Source organism: Durio zibethinus, chromosome 13 (genome assembly GCF_047325235.1).
Source record: "Durio zibethinus cultivar Kanyao isolate XHJ-2024 chromosome 13, ASM4732523v1, whole genome shotgun sequence".
Classification (NCBI taxonomy): Eukaryota; Viridiplantae; Streptophyta; class Magnoliopsida; order Malvales; family Malvaceae; genus Durio; species Durio zibethinus.
In genome coordinates, this window is record NC_143174.1 from 25,374,869 (window position 1) to 25,391,951 (window position 17,083).

Consider the following 17,083-nt stretch of genomic DNA (forward strand, 5'->3'; position numbering starts at 1 on the left):
TCTTGTGCTTAATCAACTTTAGAAAAAACTCTTGCAAATATTTAACATTTATTTTAAGTTTTTACTATGTTGTTTTTAATTCATTGAAAAATACTTAATATTCCTTATAATGTTGTCTTGTGCGGACAGATTGGACTGTGACGAACACATGTTTTGTGACCTAATTCTGTGGAAAGAAAACATTCAAACAAGCAGAATCTTATATTATGTAAATGAGAAAGCAAAAGGAGAGAAATATGGCATAGAAAAGTGAAGGGAAGGGAAGGGCATGCATGCGCCACTAAAATGTTTTTCTCTAAATTAATATCCATTGAAAAAGTAACCATTTATTCAACCTCATCCTACACCCTCCGAAATTTCGTGTACGAGTATTGATTTATGTTGAAAATTTATTTAGATACAATTTAAAAATTAAAATATTATTTAAATGTAAATTAAAAGTTAAAAACTTACTTAAATAAAGTGATAAATTTTTAAAAAAAATTTATTATTTTAACCATGAATATTTTATTATTATTCAAACACTTTCTCAGTTGAAATCATCATTTGTTGGTTTAAGATTTCGAATTTTAGTATGATAACATAAAGGAGATAATTATAACCAAAGGGATCGATTGCTATCATATATACTTTTATAATTAAGGTGATGATAAATCAAAATATATATTATAAATTCTTATAAAGTAAATTTTATACCCAAAAAAAAGAAAAAAAACGAAGCTTTCAATGAGTGTAAAAGATGTGTAATTTGAGCCTAAGAGGGAGAGAGGTAGAGACTCACAAAGGGCAAAGTTTTAAAACGCCCATGTGGAGACCATGTGGGAGGGACATTTTTTCTTCATGCTCAAACCCAAAGCCAAAAACCCGTGCCCTAGAATTTCTATTCTATGTAGGTCCTATTTGCCCTCTCAGCATCACCATGTTTTCTGGATCCTGCCAATCCCCCTTCTCTCTCCCTCCCTCTATCTCGCCAAATCAACATCCTTAAATAAACCCATCTTTCCATTTCTTTAAAATATCTTTAAAAAGGAAAAAAAATATCTTCGTTGGGCAAATTTCTATTACTCATAAGTCAAAGATATGTTTTGAGTATTTGAAGTCTATATACTAATATATATTTTTTAAATATATTGAATGTTATATTTTAAAAATAATTATATAAATTAATTAAATTAAAATTAAAATTTAATTCTTTTAATAAAAATTTACGAGTAAAAAAAATTATCCAAGCTTTGAAAAAAAATGAAATTATCAACTAATAAGAGAATTTATAAATCTTTTAAAATTTTTAAACTTATAAATTGTCTACCAACAAAAAATCATGAAAATTCAAAAATTCGAATATAAATGTTTACGTCCAAATTCTAAACGTTAACCACTTTTTTTTTTTTTTTTCTTGTTAAAGTGATCATCTGCAAAACTATATAATGGGTCAGTGATCCACATTTCCAGGGTACACTTTATTCCCCACAAAATAAAAAGCCTCAAAAGGCAGTTGACTATGGTATTTAAGTTTGACCCAAGATTTATTAATTGTTATTTGGGGAAACTTCGATATGAAAAGTCCTTTTTCTTTTCACTTAATTAAAATTTTCAATCATAATTTTTGCAATCCAATTCTTGTTTGTAACTTAACCTTCAGTCTCATATCCATCAGCTTGGGTTATTTATTTGTTTATTATTTATAATTTTATTATTAAGTCTTTTTATTTTATTATTTATTATATTTATGCCTTTCAATCTAATACTAAAATTTTTTTTTAATATATCCCCTAGGGTTTGTGCGGTGGGCCACGTATGCCATGTGCTTGCATGTGCTGTGTCTTTCTCTCGTAGGGCCCCACCACTGCTTTTCCTTTGAGCAAATAAATGGAGTTTCTGCATATTCTTCTCTTTCTCATTCCCCTCTCTCTATCTCTACTGTTTCTGAACCTCTTTCTTGGATTCTGATACACTTTCTTGGATCTGTTGAACTGGTTCATTCTCTGCAACTTTGTTTCTCATATTTCTCTCAACATTGTTTTTTAATTCTTTCACTTTCCATAGCAAGAAGAAATTTTAGCAAGGTACGTATTGGTTTTAGTTTGCCTTACATTAACCTCACAACTTTTTCTTTGCTAAGTCAAAATTTTATTTAAGGGAATTAATCAAGTACAGCAAATGATCAACATAGGTGAAGACACAAGTACTATATAATATCCAACAGCTATACCAAGCTCAAGTAGTGTACTGATGGTAGCGATCTTGGTCTTTTGCACTTAGTTTTATGGTGTCTGCACTGCAGTTGTCTTCTTTGAAAACCTAGCTAGCTAGATCCTTCTCTTGCATCCTGTAATTTTACTTTAACTTTAATCTTCATGGGATTTATTTTCCTTTTTACTTGAATTTAAGCAGTGGGAGAATCTGAGAAAGGTAGCTGTTCGGATGATCATTGTTATTTGAAAGCTTTTTATATAATGAATTTTGTATATATAACATAGATAATGATACCACATTGAAACTGATAATTTCTTTTGTTTGTGCAGGATGAGACCTCCTAGTTCACTCAAGCAAGAATTTCTAAAGAAATGGATAACGGGTCTCCAAAGATGTAGCTCTTCAAAGAGGAATATGAGCATCTTGGAGAGAACGAAGGCTATAAAGTTGTCAGCAGATGTAGCCATGGCTTCTGCAAGAAACAGTACAACTTGTTGGAGTCGAGCTCTCATTGCCAATGCTTCCAAAGACGGCAGTGATGGCAAACATCTAGTTGAGCAAATTTTGGGTCTGGAGTCTGAGAGGCTAATGATGAAGAAGGCTTCGACAGGAGCATTGGTGTGCAACAAGAGGATCAGAAGCAAGAAGATCCTGAAAAGGAGTTGCCGAATTCCAAGAACAAGAAAATGTGTACCCCAAGTGGCTTTAGCGACCTCTATTGCGAAAAGGTTGGTTAGGAAAAGAACCCAAGTTTTGAAAAGTCTAATCCCAGGAGGAGAATTTATGAATGAAGTCTCTTTGATAGAGGAAACTCTAGATTATATCATATCTCTTCGTGTTCAGGTTGATGTAATGCGAGGTCTTGCCGGTGTTTCAGAGCTAGTGAATCATAATTAAGGGCATCAATGGTAAATTGCTCTTTAGTTATCTACTACTATATCTGTATTATTTCCTTTTTTTTTTTTTTGGGCCCAATGCCTAGTCTGGCTAGATGAAGGAAAAGGGAAGCTGAAATGGAGGCATGCATGTACAGATGAACTATATATATATATGTTTGTATGTATGTAAGTCAATCAAGGCCTTAATTTCAATCTTCTACCAGTCATTGTATTGACTTGCATTAAGCTTTTAATCACAAGCATAAGTTTCTTATGTATCATAGTTGCTATACGTTAAATCTTGACTACTTTCAGAGACCAACTAATTATGCATCATTTTCTGCTAATTCTTTAATTTCTTTGGATTTCACCCTTTTTCTAATTATATACTGTTCCATATATAAGTCTTCAGCATGGGAGACAAATGATAATGAGATTGGCTTGATTATCAGCAACCACAGGAAACGATTTTTGGTGTAGTACTAATTCATTTTCATTTGCTTTAGTTAGCATCATGAACAAGTGTACACTAGAAAGAAGAGCATTTAGCTACTCGATCGAATGATGTTTGGCGTGCATGTGGCGAGAGAGAGAGAGGAGATACGGAAAATGTGAGGGCATAATCCGGTGCAAACAATGAATGCATGCGAATCAAATAGGCTTACCATTTGGAGTTTTTCTTAAACAGCTCTGTTATTTTTTTTCGTGCTTATTTTGGTTAAGAAAACGATCGGATGGCTTTGTATTATTGAGGTATATCTAAGCAAGAAAAAGAAAAACAAAGTTGCTGTTGAACATGTTTCAATGAAAGCTATAAAAACTGCACACCCGTGCAACATCTTCACTTCAATGCATGTTTAACATGATTGTAACAACAGCCAAAAAAAACATTGAAGCTGCTTTTAGAAAACCAAAGGATCATTTACATTTTCGAATAAGGTCAAGATTTGTTGAATTTAACTCGAAAGATATATGGGGGGTATACCCTCGGACTCGATGAGGAAAAGAAAATGAGAAGTCATGTTCTTTCATGTTCTTTTATGAAGTTAATGTATGCAACTCACATATGTAGCAACCGAAAAGAGTGCAGGACGATGATTTGCTTGAAATGGTCAAAATTGTGATTGATCTGTCAAACAATGTCCTCAGAATCTGTGCACCGAAAGCCAACTATGCGATGATTTGATTGATCTCAGCAATAATTTTACCTGGTCTCGAAGAGTCTGAAATCTTCAACGGAAATTGGTAAGGGCATTTACTTCCAATTTACTTAAAGAATTTGTGAACACTGAGAGACCACTTTTGACTAATCAAGTTGAAATTAAGCACTTGAAAAAGAATAATCTCATGTCCCTTACCACATACGTTGTTCCAACTTTACTTTAATCCAATGTCATGTATATAATTTCATTGATTTGCAAATTAAAATTTCCATCATCATGTCATGAACATTGATCTCATCTCAAGTATATACTTTCGCATTTGATTATTAGCTGATTCAAATGTCAACTATTATAGTTGAAAATAGAATTTAGTTTATTGGGATTGTGTTCTTTCAGTCCATTTGATTGGATGCCTCTATTCACAAATGATAACCATTTTACTTTTTTCTTTATTCTCTGGCTTGGCCGGGTGACCAAGCCTCATTTGATCAAATTTCTTGCTTAATCTCGTATTATGCTCGCCAGCTAATTTTCTTCCATTCGTCTAAAGATAAAAAGCTCTTTAATTAATCATCCGTGTTGACTGAGCTCGCTGTTGCATTTCTTCCATAATTACCTCTTCCCCATTCGTCCCACTTCTTCGAACAGGTGTGTATATGTATATGGATATGCATATATTGGGCTCGAGACACATCAAATGGAGAATATTACGTAAAAAAAAAAATCACTCGAGGTATCGAACTGGGCATCTTTCGGAGAGAAATATGTTGATGGAGGAGACAATTTTGAGATGGCCCTCTAATATTTATCTTTGAAGGGTTTTCCTTGATATGGACTTTAGGGTCTAGAACAAGAAACCTTCTCTTCTGCCCCGTAAGGCAAAGCTTCATGCGGATATGTTCAACAATGACAAAGCTAAGTTTGATGACATCCCATATATTTGGTTAACAAAACAAAGAAAAATAACAGTCAGAGACAAAAGGAGCTCAATTTTAGTGACCCCATCTGGCACCCCCAGCCCCATGGTCATGATTTTATAAGACCCAAAAACCCTCATCTTTTCAGGCTGAACTCAACCCATTTTCTTATTACAACTTAGGCCCAGTCTTGGAGCTGAAAACGAATTTATTAAGTTTGCAACTCACTTTTGAGTTTTGAATTCGTGTGTAGATAAGCCCAATATTACTTATTGTTCAAGACAAGCCTGATTATATAGCGAGACTGATGCTGATTGTCAGGTGCATGAATTAGTTGATAAAATTTTTATTAGACCTACGTGCTTAGTTGTATAGAGATCCTGAAGCTGATGAGACTACTGATACAAGTTATGTATCTAATCGTCTTGACTTCCAATTTTAGGACGATTAAGCTATACATGGTTGATGATTACCAGCGTTATGAGACATGGGCTATGACCATTAATCACATGCTCATGCCTTCCGCTTCTTTTACCAAATTTGAACTTACAATTCTACAAAAACTGAAGTTAACTGTGTTTTCGGTGATGTGTTGCATCGATCTATTTCGGATATTTGTAGTAATATTGTATATTGATTTACATTGTAGTGAACTCTTGTTGGACGTAAATATATGGAATTTCTTGTTGAAAGAGGAGCACAATTTTATTAACACCAAGCACTGCCTCAAGTTTCGGGTTACTAACTACTGAGAGAAAAAGAAATTGAAACTTACAGTTGATGCAAATGGAGATAATACTAGGAATTTATCCAGTCATACACCATAGGAGTTTGCAAGACTTCTGAGAACATAAACCAGTGATTTTAATTTGATAATGTGCTCAATAGACCTCTGAAACAAGGTTTCCAAATCGGCCTCCTCGCACCCTGGAACGATCCTTTGCAGAGTTAAAAGATTTCTATGAACTGAAAATATTGCAAACTTCACCTTTTTTCTCAACACTGGACGGCGCATCCTTGTCCTTTAGCATCTTTGATTCATGGACAAGAAACAAGCTTTTCTCATGATAAAAGTGCAAGTAAAATTTTGGAGCTTGTATATTGGATGTTTGCCAAAGGAGTTTATAGATTTAGACGTTTTCACCTGCTTGGAGCCATTATATACTTCTACTTTTAAAGCTGAAGATCGGGGAGATATGGAGGAAATTGCTGTTGGAGGCCTTTTTCAGTACTTGTCAGTTGTCACCTAGTGAACATCACTACATCTACATATACACAGCTTTAATACTAAGCTCTAAATTTCAGTTCACTTGACAGTATGACGTTATAAAGTTATCTATAGTTAAAGAGAAGCAATTAAATCACGAGGAGCACGAGATGCTGGAAGAACTAGCCTCAGGATCTGTTTTTGGAAGTGAAATCAATAGACAACAAAGCATGGTGCACTACCTTAGGTCGGTTTAAATGTTTCCTTTCAGAAAACCCATTTTAATTCCCATCACTTTTGCAGGATGAGGGAATGATGGCAAACATGTATGGCCAGGGCCACATTATGTCTAGCTGGTGCCCTGGTGGGCATGCATGTTATGTATATTCCTTGTCTCCTCATCTCATTTCTCATATTCTGCAATGTACTTGAGATTCCTTTCTTCTGCAAAAAGGCCAGTTTAGCCTCATTTCAGCTATTTATCGACCAACCAACCACCTTATAAAGCTTTTTTCTTTTGCAGTTGGCCCATCCATCTGTATAAAGTCTGTGGACGTTCTCCGGGGGGACTGAATCTTGACACTTTCGGGTCCTGAATTGTGACAAGACCAGAGCATGTAGAATTTTATAGATTTTTTTTACCTGCAGTTCTAAATTTCTCTGTGCCAACTGATCAGCTTGTCTTTTCTCTCAATATACCACCGAAAACTGATATACAGAAATGGAGAATTTCATAAATCCATAATGTGCATGAATTTTTCTAGAAATGTGGTCCTTCCTTGCATACCTTTTCTACCATTTGGGGATCTAATGAAAGCTGCAAGTGGGACTAGCATATCCTACCCACCAACAAGAGATTGATTGAATGTAGATTTTCAGACTGTTACAGAGCAGCCATAAGCCCATAACTTCAACCGCAACTAGCAAATCAGCTAAACATATATGGCAGAGACTTTTTCCATTATGGGCAGGGTGGAATTCACCAGCAGGATGTCGGTGTGGTTGGGGTTCAAAGAATGAAGCTAGTTGAGCCAAGTAGGCCAACTTGCAAGAGGACAAGCTAGCATTTGATGTATAGTTCACTGCATCCAAGATCACCTCTGAAATATTTATATATTCATGCTAAACCCGTATTCATGATCTTAAATTAGAACTCCTTTAGTGGATATGCTAAATAGTGTATCAGTGTTGTTTTGGAGATGCAAGCAAATCTATTAACTGCAGTCTCAAAAAAAACTAATCCATGATGAAATATTTTTACTTCAACCGTAAATCTAACTCCATGAACCATGTCGGAAAATTTCTTCCCCCCCCCCCCCCCCCTCCCCCTGCCTTCCCATTCCCAATTAAACTCAATTTGTTCATTCCCGAGGCGGTTGCCAAGTAATCAGTTAGTCCATAAATAGGTCAAGTGTCATGATTTTTATGGAAGAGTCATAACTTGTAAGATAATTTCTGTGAAACAAAATTATGAAATCAAAAAGATCAAAGCAAATAATACTTTGTCAATACTTTAAGCTTCAATTGACGGAAACGGACAATGCCGTGCATGAACTGTGACGTATAACGTGTTGCTTGTGGGGAATGATCTTAATCTATTTCTCTAACACATCTGCAAATGTTCACTATATTTGGAGATGATCTGAACCTAGTCTAGTCCAAACTCGGTGAAGATCAAAATCTGTTTAAGATCAGATTATCTTCGAAATAAATAAAGGTTTAATTAATGCAAGTAATTGCTTTTTTTTTCTTTCGTTCTAAGACAACTTGCAGCGCACTGCACTCCTGACAACATAAGCATGTATTCCAGACAGGAAAAACATGATTCTTGATCAAGTTCAAATTTCCTTTTTTTTTTTAATTTCTAAAAAACCAATCAAGGCTAGATTACAAAACTGGTTGTGTTTGAAACAACTTTCATGTGCCAGTCATAGCATATACAACAACTGAAGCTTGAAGATCACGGTCCACCTTGAAGTGAGCGTGGAAAAACCTTCTAACCTGCAGTTATAAAGAATTAATTGCTTAATTGCAAGAACCACAAGTAGAAACAACAAGAATAGCTTGACAAATAGATAAAACAAACCAGAATGAGCATGTACCTCTCTAAAAGAATGTGAAACTAGAAAATTTCTTAATTGCTTCTCCTCTGAATCAAACAACACAATGTGACTAGGGTGAGACCAATTTTTTGTAAAATTTACTGCAAAACCAACTGGATCCATCATGAAACAGTCCGATTCATCAGGGATTCCCTTCTCTTCGCTGTAATACATGTGAGAATAACATAAGAATTACAAAGAAACAACAGCATAAAGACATCATGGAAAGAAAAAAACTGCCGGTGACTAACCCTGGTGAGCAATCCAAAAACCGCATGGGCAGGTTGCGATGTAGAGTTGAATAGTAGGGTGTGGCATGGCAGGGCATTAGGAAAATGATACTTTTCACTTGCTCTTTTACAGCTTCTTTAGATAGATAGTTCATCACATCCTCAGTTCCTCTCTGTAAAGCAAGTTTGAGATTAGAGCATCAAGTGAAAGAACCACGGGTAAAATAGAATGTCCAACAAAAAAACATAGTGAAGGATCTTTTCTGCTTCCATTACTTCATAGTTAGGACAATAATAAAGAAATGAAAAGGGTAATGATAAGAGAAATTTACTTAAAATAAAGAAAATATTAAAACAATACAGACAGGGTGGAAGTGATCAAGCAAATTAAGCTGTTGTAATAAAGAAGATAAGGCACAAGTTCAGCAACTTTGGTTGCATTGTCAAGGTAGTCAATATACCTGATGAACCAAACTCATATAGAGGGCCATTGGAATATTGGTTGCAAGCAAGAAGAAGATAGCAAGTTGCATTTTCAAAGGCCGTTTGTTGTAAATGCATGAAGATCTTTTAATTCCACCATTTGGAGAACCATGTTCTTCAAATGCAGCTAGTGAGTATCCAGAGAAAATCAAACTTATGGGAAGCACAGGAAGGACAAACCTACAGTCAACAGATTAATCAGAAGATAGCAGAACAAAAGGTAAATAAGGAATTCTCAACTGCATGTGAACTCAAAGTAAATGATATTATACTTTAAAGAAACTTGCCTGAATTCTTTGTGACCAAGTATACTGTAAAGTCCTAACACCCACAGAATAAGCCCAGAAAGCTTCCAATATCTAGACTTGATAATGCCAGCAACACAAAATGGTAGAAAACTGAATAGCATCACTGAAAATCCCTGAGAGAAGTACCAGTGCCACTTGTGAGTTCCATAATAATCACCTCCAGAGGAAAGAAAATTGAACTTGAGAAAATTAAGTGGTACTAAGACCCAGGAGCCATACATTAGACGATCCAACAAACACATAAGTCCAAGCACCACAGTCCTGATAAAATAAGGAAAAAAGATAAGACAATACACAAAGAAGACAGTAAAATAGGAAATGAACTCCAACTAATATCTAAAAACACATGCATTCATATAATCACTTTGAAGGCCAAATGAACACAGTGTATATATATATATATCCATTTTCTTGAGTTGCTCCATCCATGTACTGCAAGCCCAAGGTAGAACTGAATTTTAGCGAAGTATTGAGTGTTTTATCAAAGATCACATCTGCTCTAAGTACCAATGGTCTGCAATAAGGTTTAAAACATGGCATTCCCCATACACGACTTAAAATATTATATTTGGGAAACAAAACTAAATTATCTTTATTCAGAAAAAAAACTTTTAGATTACTCTATTTCAAGAAAAACCAAATGGCATCTGTAGCAAATGAATAAATGTAATTTCAATCAATACATATTCCAACTTCTATTATTTGTTTATTGTTCAATTTATTATTAATTAAAGTTTCTAGGCAACCTATGAACAGTATGGTATTATTATATTCTCCACTAAAAAAAACACCATTTAGTGCCAAAACTCAGCTTATGTGCTAAGGCATATAGTATCAGATGTTACACATTATCTCATCTTTTTTCTCCTATATGATATACGGACATGCCATCATCTATTGAAAATAATAAGGGATTTCATTTGGAAGCTCTATGCTTATGTGGAAGCCTATTGTAAAGGTGACTTTAAGATTTGTGTTATTCGCTTGTTGCACATCAGTCATAACTTCATATTGTACTTGGTGACAAGAATTTCAACCATGGCTAAGCATAATTTTCTTTATTAACATTAAAAGAGATGGATAAGAGAAAAATAGCAGAAGCATTTTAAGCACAAACAGCTACAAAATTTTTAAGGGAAATAAGGGAGAAAATAATACCTACCCAATAGGAATCAACTCCAGAAAAATAAATCTCAGCCGCTCATGAGTCAAGTACAGCTCAAGTAGGCCAACATACACCCAAATGATAGCACTTGTTGGTCTAATGGCACAAGCTAATGCAGCTAGAGCCAAACCCCACTTTCTTGAATCTGAAGGAACTTTGTTCAAAGAACTTCTCATTGATGGCCAATAGTAAAGGCTCACAAGAGTGAGAACAGTCTCCAAACTATTTGATAATGTACGATTGAAACAGAAAAACATGAACCAGTTTGCCAATTGAGAAAATAGCTGAAAAAAAGGTTAAGGACATTATTATCTATCATAAAAAAGCTCCATAGACAATAGCTACCAGAAAAATAGCTTAATAGCAAAGGGTAGCACAAAATCTCTGAAGAACATATAGCAAAAGGATACAGCCCATTTTGCAACATCGGCACCAAACAGGACAAGGGAAAGCTTATACAAGTATAAATCGCCAACTGCAGAAAATATGGATTGCAGCAGTCTTGGGGCCTTCATCTAGAAATCAGAGAACAATTGATATAAGCAATATGTCTTTTTTTTAATATATATATATATATATATATATATAAGTAAATGATGAAAATATATTGATTAATGTCTAAATTTATGATTTTACAGAGCCTAATTGAACCAATTGAGCCAAGCTCAAGTTGCTTGAGTAAATTACAAGCTGAGCTCAAGTATGGAAAGGACACTTGATCGAGATCAAACCGTCCCAAGCTTGAGCCTATCACTGGATCAACTCGACTTAGCTCGATTACACCCATAATTTAGGTACTCCATTATGGCTATAAAACCATAAAAGCATCCTGGTATCAAATATTTAGTTATTTTCACTTCTCTAGCTGATATTATACTCCGAAGAAATCAAAAGCTAATAGTTACACAATTTCCTACAAAGATCAGCGAGTGCATGCAACTGTAGTAAGATTCCTCCCCATCACCATAAAGGTCAAACTTAATGATCTTTATACAAAAATTACTTAAGCCAAAATCTCTATTTCACTTTTAACAAGGTTGATTTTAGCAGTAAAAATTAAATTAACAACAGCATATTTAGTAAAAAGAATTTATTGCGCACATGCCAAATGGTAAAGACGAATGACACCGCAAAAATTAAAGTAACACCATAATAGAGGGGGGAACTCATTTTTAACTTAACCATTGCTGCACCTAGTATAATTCATAACATATCCTATTCTTCAAGTTGTGAGATATCTATGCTTAATTTGAATAAATCAAAACAAGCTTTCCGATAGCATATGCCCATCTTGATATACCAGGCAAAGGACTACGCAAACAACCATCACACATAGATTCATACAGATATCCTGCATATAGAAAAAGACATGAATGTGGGCGGAGATTGAACGAGAATTATATTTCGATTTACCATGAACCATGGTGTATCAAGACCCAATAACGCAAGAAGTTTGTAAAAGAGAGCGAACACCATCGGATGCAAGTAGCTTCGGATTCCCTTCTCCCACTCCCATGTCAAATGACCATACCTATTCATTTCACCAAACAATTCACAGGCATAAAAACCCATCATCACTTTAATACCTGATATCACTAAACCACCATTTCCAACACATTCCAATGCTTCAAACTATTTTTCAAGAAAAAAATAATAATAACTATGGTTTTAACAAGATATGGAAAATACCCAAAGGCGATGCGATGAGCAACTTCAAGGGCCTGCCAGTGTTCATCTGGATTGAAGTAAGTTTGAATCAACAACGCGTTCAGCATTCTAAATCCCAAACAAATCGCCAACACATTCTTCGAAGAATCTGGAAACTTCTTTTCTTCTTTTTCTTCTTCTTCAGATAGATCTGGGTGCTTATTTGTAGAATCGTTCTTTCTCCGTCTCATTCTTACGCTCGTCACCTGCGGCTGCGAGAGTTACACTCTTTCCTAAAATTAAGGGATTATTTTATATATATATATATATATATATATATATATTCAAAAGAGAGAGAGAGATTATTATTTTTGTTATATTTTAAAAGATAAATATTTATTTAAATAACTTCTTTTTTTAAATTCGGATATATCACATTTAACGCGCAAGAGATATGAAGTAATTTGGCTGCTCGTATGATGGGCTGGTAGCCCATTTATTTTGACGGAAAAATTAGATATTTTGCTTTTCTAAAAAAATTTGCTATTTTTGTTAACAGGTTTTTTTATGTAATAACTATGGTTTCATAGATATCAAACTGTTAACTAAATTTATCTTTGGAGTTTTTTTTTTTTAATATTTCAATCAAAAAAATAAATTAATGTTACGAAAAACCGTATAAATTATATCCAAATTCAATCGATAATTGTAGTAAAATAGTAACTTGTATAAATCAGTACTTTGTTTTGATTAATAGCTATATATAGCTTCATATGGTCGATTATTGTTGAATAACTTTATTGATAGGACCGATCAATTGGCTAATAAAAAATTTTCTATCCCAGAAGAAGACAAATTTGTTGGAAAACATTACTAACCATTCGGAATTAACTATAATACTAAAGATTTATAGTTCAAGTGATTAGATTTCAGTTTGAAACAACAAGAATTTGTTAAACAAGATGCTGGTAAACTTGATAAGAAATAACCAAGAATAATAAAACTAAAAAACAAAAAAAAAAAAAGAAACTTGATATAAGTAGTGATTCTCAATCCCTTTCTCCATCAATTCAATCTCCTCTCTTGCTCTTTTCTTTTCGTGATGGCATTTAGTAATTCAAGCTTCTACACCACTGGAATGGAAGGTTTGAAAAGAGATGAAGAGATCTGTATTAAATTTCCTCCTAAAGTCAGCTCTCCAGGCTTGGTTAATCTGCTTCGGGAGAAAGGTAAGAACGGAAACCTCATGGACTTTGCTGGGCCAAGACTTTATCTCCAGATGGTCGTCACTTTTCTTCTCACTCAAACAATTCATAGTATGCTCAAACACTTGGGATTGCCAATGTTCATCTCCCAAGTTCTTGTACGTGCATGATCTCATATGATTACTTTAGTTTTTCTTTCTTTCTTTTTTTCTCATTTTAATAGTTCATGCACCACCCAAGAGGAAATTCTGATCATCAATGGTTTTTAATATATTCTTAATGCAGGCAGGGATAATACTCGGTCCTATGGTTATCAAGGATCCCTATTCATTGATTATAATGTCAGAGGATAGTATTGTAGTTCTAGGTACCGTGGCATCCTTCGGATATGTGTTCTTTTTGTTTTTAAGTGGGGTGAAAATGGATGTCAGCATGATATATAAGTCTGGAAGGAAAGCTGTATGTATTGGTTTCCTTACAGTGGTGGTACCTTTGATAGTTTGTTTGATAACGGTTAAGGCTCTTCACACAGAAGGCGAATTGTTTACAAATAAAAGTTTCTTTCTTGCAGTAACATACTCCGGGACTTCATTTCCAGTAATACATTGCCTTCTCAGCGAGCTGAAAATCCTAAATTCTGAAATTGGCAGGCTAGGACTATCAGCAGCACTCATCGGGGACATCGTGTCGCTAGTTCTTATGAATATTAGCCAATGGGTGAGGATAGGGCTTGAAAAGGGAATAGAAGTGGTTCTGCCTCATTCTGGACTAGCTATAGGCTTTGTTTTAGTTGTGGTATTTGTGCTACGACCTGTGATGAAATGGATGGCAAAAAACACGCCTGAGGGTGGCCGGCTAAATGATATATTCCTTTATGCTGTTATTTGGGCGTTCATGATGTCACCTAAGCTTACCGAAGTATTTAGAATATTCCTTCTCTTTGGCCCATTTATTTTGGGATTGGCTGTCCCGGACGGACCCCCAATGGGATCTGCTCTTGTTGAAATGTTGGACCCTGTTATTTCAGGGTTGTTTTTGCCTTTGTTTGCTACAACATGTGGCATGAGGATTGATCTATCTTACCTCAAAAAGAGTAATCCGTTTGCAAAGCACCAAGCAATTGCAGCGGTAGTAACACTTATTGTCAAATTTTGGGTTTCTTTACTACTGCCTTTATTATGCAATATGTCCACGAGGGATTCTTTGGCACTTGCTTTTATAATGATAACCAAAGGTATCGTTGAGATGGGTTCCTATAGCTTCTTGAATGACACCCGGGTATGTATTGCGCCTTCTGTTTCTGGTTTTTTTTCTGTATATTAATGTAATCACTAGTTCACAAACCACGCACATGCATTTATGTTTAATTAACATTTCTTCAAAGATAGAGAAAACTAATGCTTTTATCGTTTGATTCGCTTGAAACAAATGCAGGCTATATCAGAAGATCTATTTGCTTTCATGAGTATTATCATCATTTTGGTCGCAAGCGTTGTGCCAATACTTGTGAAAAGATTCTATGATCCATCAAGAAAGTATGTATGCTACCAGAAAAGAAGCATCATGCATTCCAAGCTCAATGAGGAGCTGCGAATGATAGGTTGCATTCATATACCAGGAAATGTCAATTCTATCATTAACATGTTGAATGCCTCCTGTCCAACCAGAGAAAGCCCCGTTGCTCTTGATGTCCTTCACCTTGTTAAGCTCAGCGGACGAGCCACACCAGTTTTCATTGCTCATCAAAAGCAAAACAAAATTTTGTCTAACGAATCATACTCTGAGAATATCGTCCTCTCTTTTAACCAGTTTGAGCGGGACAATTGGGAAGCTATATCAGTGAATGTTTTCACCGCAGTCTCTCCACCAAATTTGATGTACGAGGATATATGCAATCTCGCCATGAACCGACTCACAGCCATCATAATACTTCCATTTCACCGAAGATGGTATATTGATGGGACCATTGAATCAGAAGACCAAACCATAAGGAGCTTGAATTGTGATATCTTGGAAATGGCGCCTTGCTCAGTCGGCATCCATGTTGAAGGACGCCGCCATCTAAAACGCTCCAATTCTAGAGATAAATTATCATCAGATAACTCCTCATCATACAACGTTGCTGTGATCTTCTTGGGGGGTAAAGATGATAGGGAGGCTCTATCGTTAGCCAAACGTATGTCCCAAGATAAAAGGGTTAACCTAACTGTAATTCATCTGAAAGCTGCAAACTGCGTAGGCACCATCTTAGCTGAGCGAATCCTTGATGATGCAATGTTAAGGTATATTAAAGAAAGTGTATACATAACATACATTCAGAAGCAGGTAAATGATGGACCTGAAACTTCAACGTTTCTTCGATCCATTGTGGATGACTACCAGCTTATCATTGTTGGGAGACGATACAACCATGAAGATCCCCAAACTTTTGGCCTGCAGGAATGGAGTGAATTTCAAGAGATTGGGATTATTGGAGACCTACTTTCGTCAGCAGATTTTGGTGGCAATTATTCTGTGTTGATTGTGCAACATCAACAACAAAAGACTGCATAAGCCCCAGTACAAATGATCATATAAAGTTGCCAAATGCTTTCTTGCTCACTTGCTCATATCCCTTGGACGAGGTGTGCCTTTGTATTAACCAAACACTTGTGAATATAGGCCTTACCTTCGGGTGGTTCTAACATCTTAGTTGTAAAGGAAAAGAAAGTGGACTGCTTTTTCAAATTTTTATTCATTTATTTTTTAAATTTGTTTTTTCTATGATGCAAAAGTAGAATATAATTTTATGCAAATGAATATTGTACAGTAAATCAAATACCCGCACTTTGATTATTTATGAATCTAGCCTTCAAATATATAGTTAAAGCAGTCTTGAGATGTTAATTTAGAGCAAACTCAAAACAATGGATTAGCTCACAGTGTCGGAAGAAATGGATAATTAATGAAGAAAGGCTCCAAAAAACAATATCCAAGCCATTTTTTTTCAAGTTTATTCATTAACAGATTATTTAGAAGATATGCAAAAGGGTTTGTAGTAGTGCATCAATCAATACTTTATCATTATATATCATACACTCAAGATTATTGGATTTGAATTTCATAATACAATAGGTGATACTTGGTCTAGTCATGATCTACTAACCCAATTCTTTAGGGCAACATCCATACCACTGTGTCTTGGCAGATGAAGTATATTTCTAATCACATTAAAATCCTCCAACGAGCTGAAGCCTGAAGGATGTCACCTTCAATCAGATCTCCCTGAAAGGCAATTTCAAGAAATGGTAGTCATGATCTACTACCTTTTTTTTATTGTTCAGTACAGATTGAACTTGCACATGGATGAAAAAAAAGGGTTTTAAGTAGCTAATCTCCTGCATCATATTGCTCCTTCTTCCCTCCCCCATAAAAGCAAAATAAATTGGCAGATAAGGATTTGGGTTTACTGATAACTTTGCATTTAAGTAATAATTTCAACAGCTTAACAAAAACTTTTCTCACAGGCAATCAAAGTTGGTTGCGATAGCTTAATTTTAACGGCTCATTCAGACAGTTTAACTTTTTCAATAACCATGGCTA

At 35.0% G+C, this 17,083-nt stretch overlaps 3 protein-coding genes and 1 pseudogene across 5 annotated transcripts; 2 read left to right on the plus strand and 2 right to left on the minus strand.

Annotated features, from left to right (window-relative positions):
• Positions 1–1,899: 1,899 nt before the first annotated feature.
• LOC111304254 (transcription factor IBH1-like 1 pseudogene) lies at positions 1,900–3,352 on the plus strand (annotated as a pseudogene). Its single transcript, XR_016326908.1, has 2 exons — positions 1,900–2,066; positions 2,526–3,352. The product of XR_016326908.1 is annotated as a transcription factor IBH1-like 1 pseudogene (transcript).
• A 2,494-nt stretch (positions 3,353–5,846) lies between these two features.
• On the minus strand, positions 5,847–6,358 carry LOC111304255 (uncharacterized). The gene is given in 1 exon segment (XM_022900794.2): positions 5,847–6,358. A coding segment is annotated over 1 exon segment (252 nt). The 5' UTR covers positions 6,221–6,358; the 3' UTR covers positions 5,847–5,968.
• Positions 6,359–8,186: 1,828 nt separating this feature from the next.
• Positions 8,187–12,606, minus strand: LOC111303398 (Alg9-like mannosyltransferase family). Of its 2 annotated transcripts, XM_022899633.2 has the most exons (9): positions 12,339–12,606; positions 12,063–12,180; positions 11,060–11,164; positions 10,647–10,933; positions 9,464–9,745; positions 9,155–9,356; positions 8,715–8,866; positions 8,464–8,626; positions 8,187–8,362 (listed from the first exon to the last, which is right to left on the minus strand). In XM_022899633.2, the coding sequence occupies exons 1-9, from the start codon at positions 12,545–12,547 to the stop codon at positions 8,279–8,281; spliced, it is 1,602 nt and encodes a 533-aa protein (XP_022755368.1). In that variant the 5' UTR covers positions 12,548–12,606; the 3' UTR covers positions 8,187–8,278. The 2 variants fall into 2 exon arrangements, with proteins under 2 accessions (XP_022755368.1, XP_022755369.1); XM_022899634.2 differs by lacking the exon at positions 11,060–11,164.
• Positions 12,607–13,398: 792 nt separating this feature from the next.
• Positions 13,399–16,098, plus strand: LOC111304257 (cation/H(+) antiporter 4-like). Its single transcript, XM_022900795.2, has 3 exons — positions 13,399–13,659; positions 13,787–14,779; positions 14,936–16,098. Exons 1-3 carry the CDS (start codon positions 13,399–13,401, stop codon positions 16,052–16,054), a joined length of 2,373 nt encoding a protein of 790 aa, XP_022756530.2. The 3' UTR covers positions 16,055–16,098.
• The last annotated feature ends 985 nt before the right edge of the window (positions 16,099–17,083 follow it).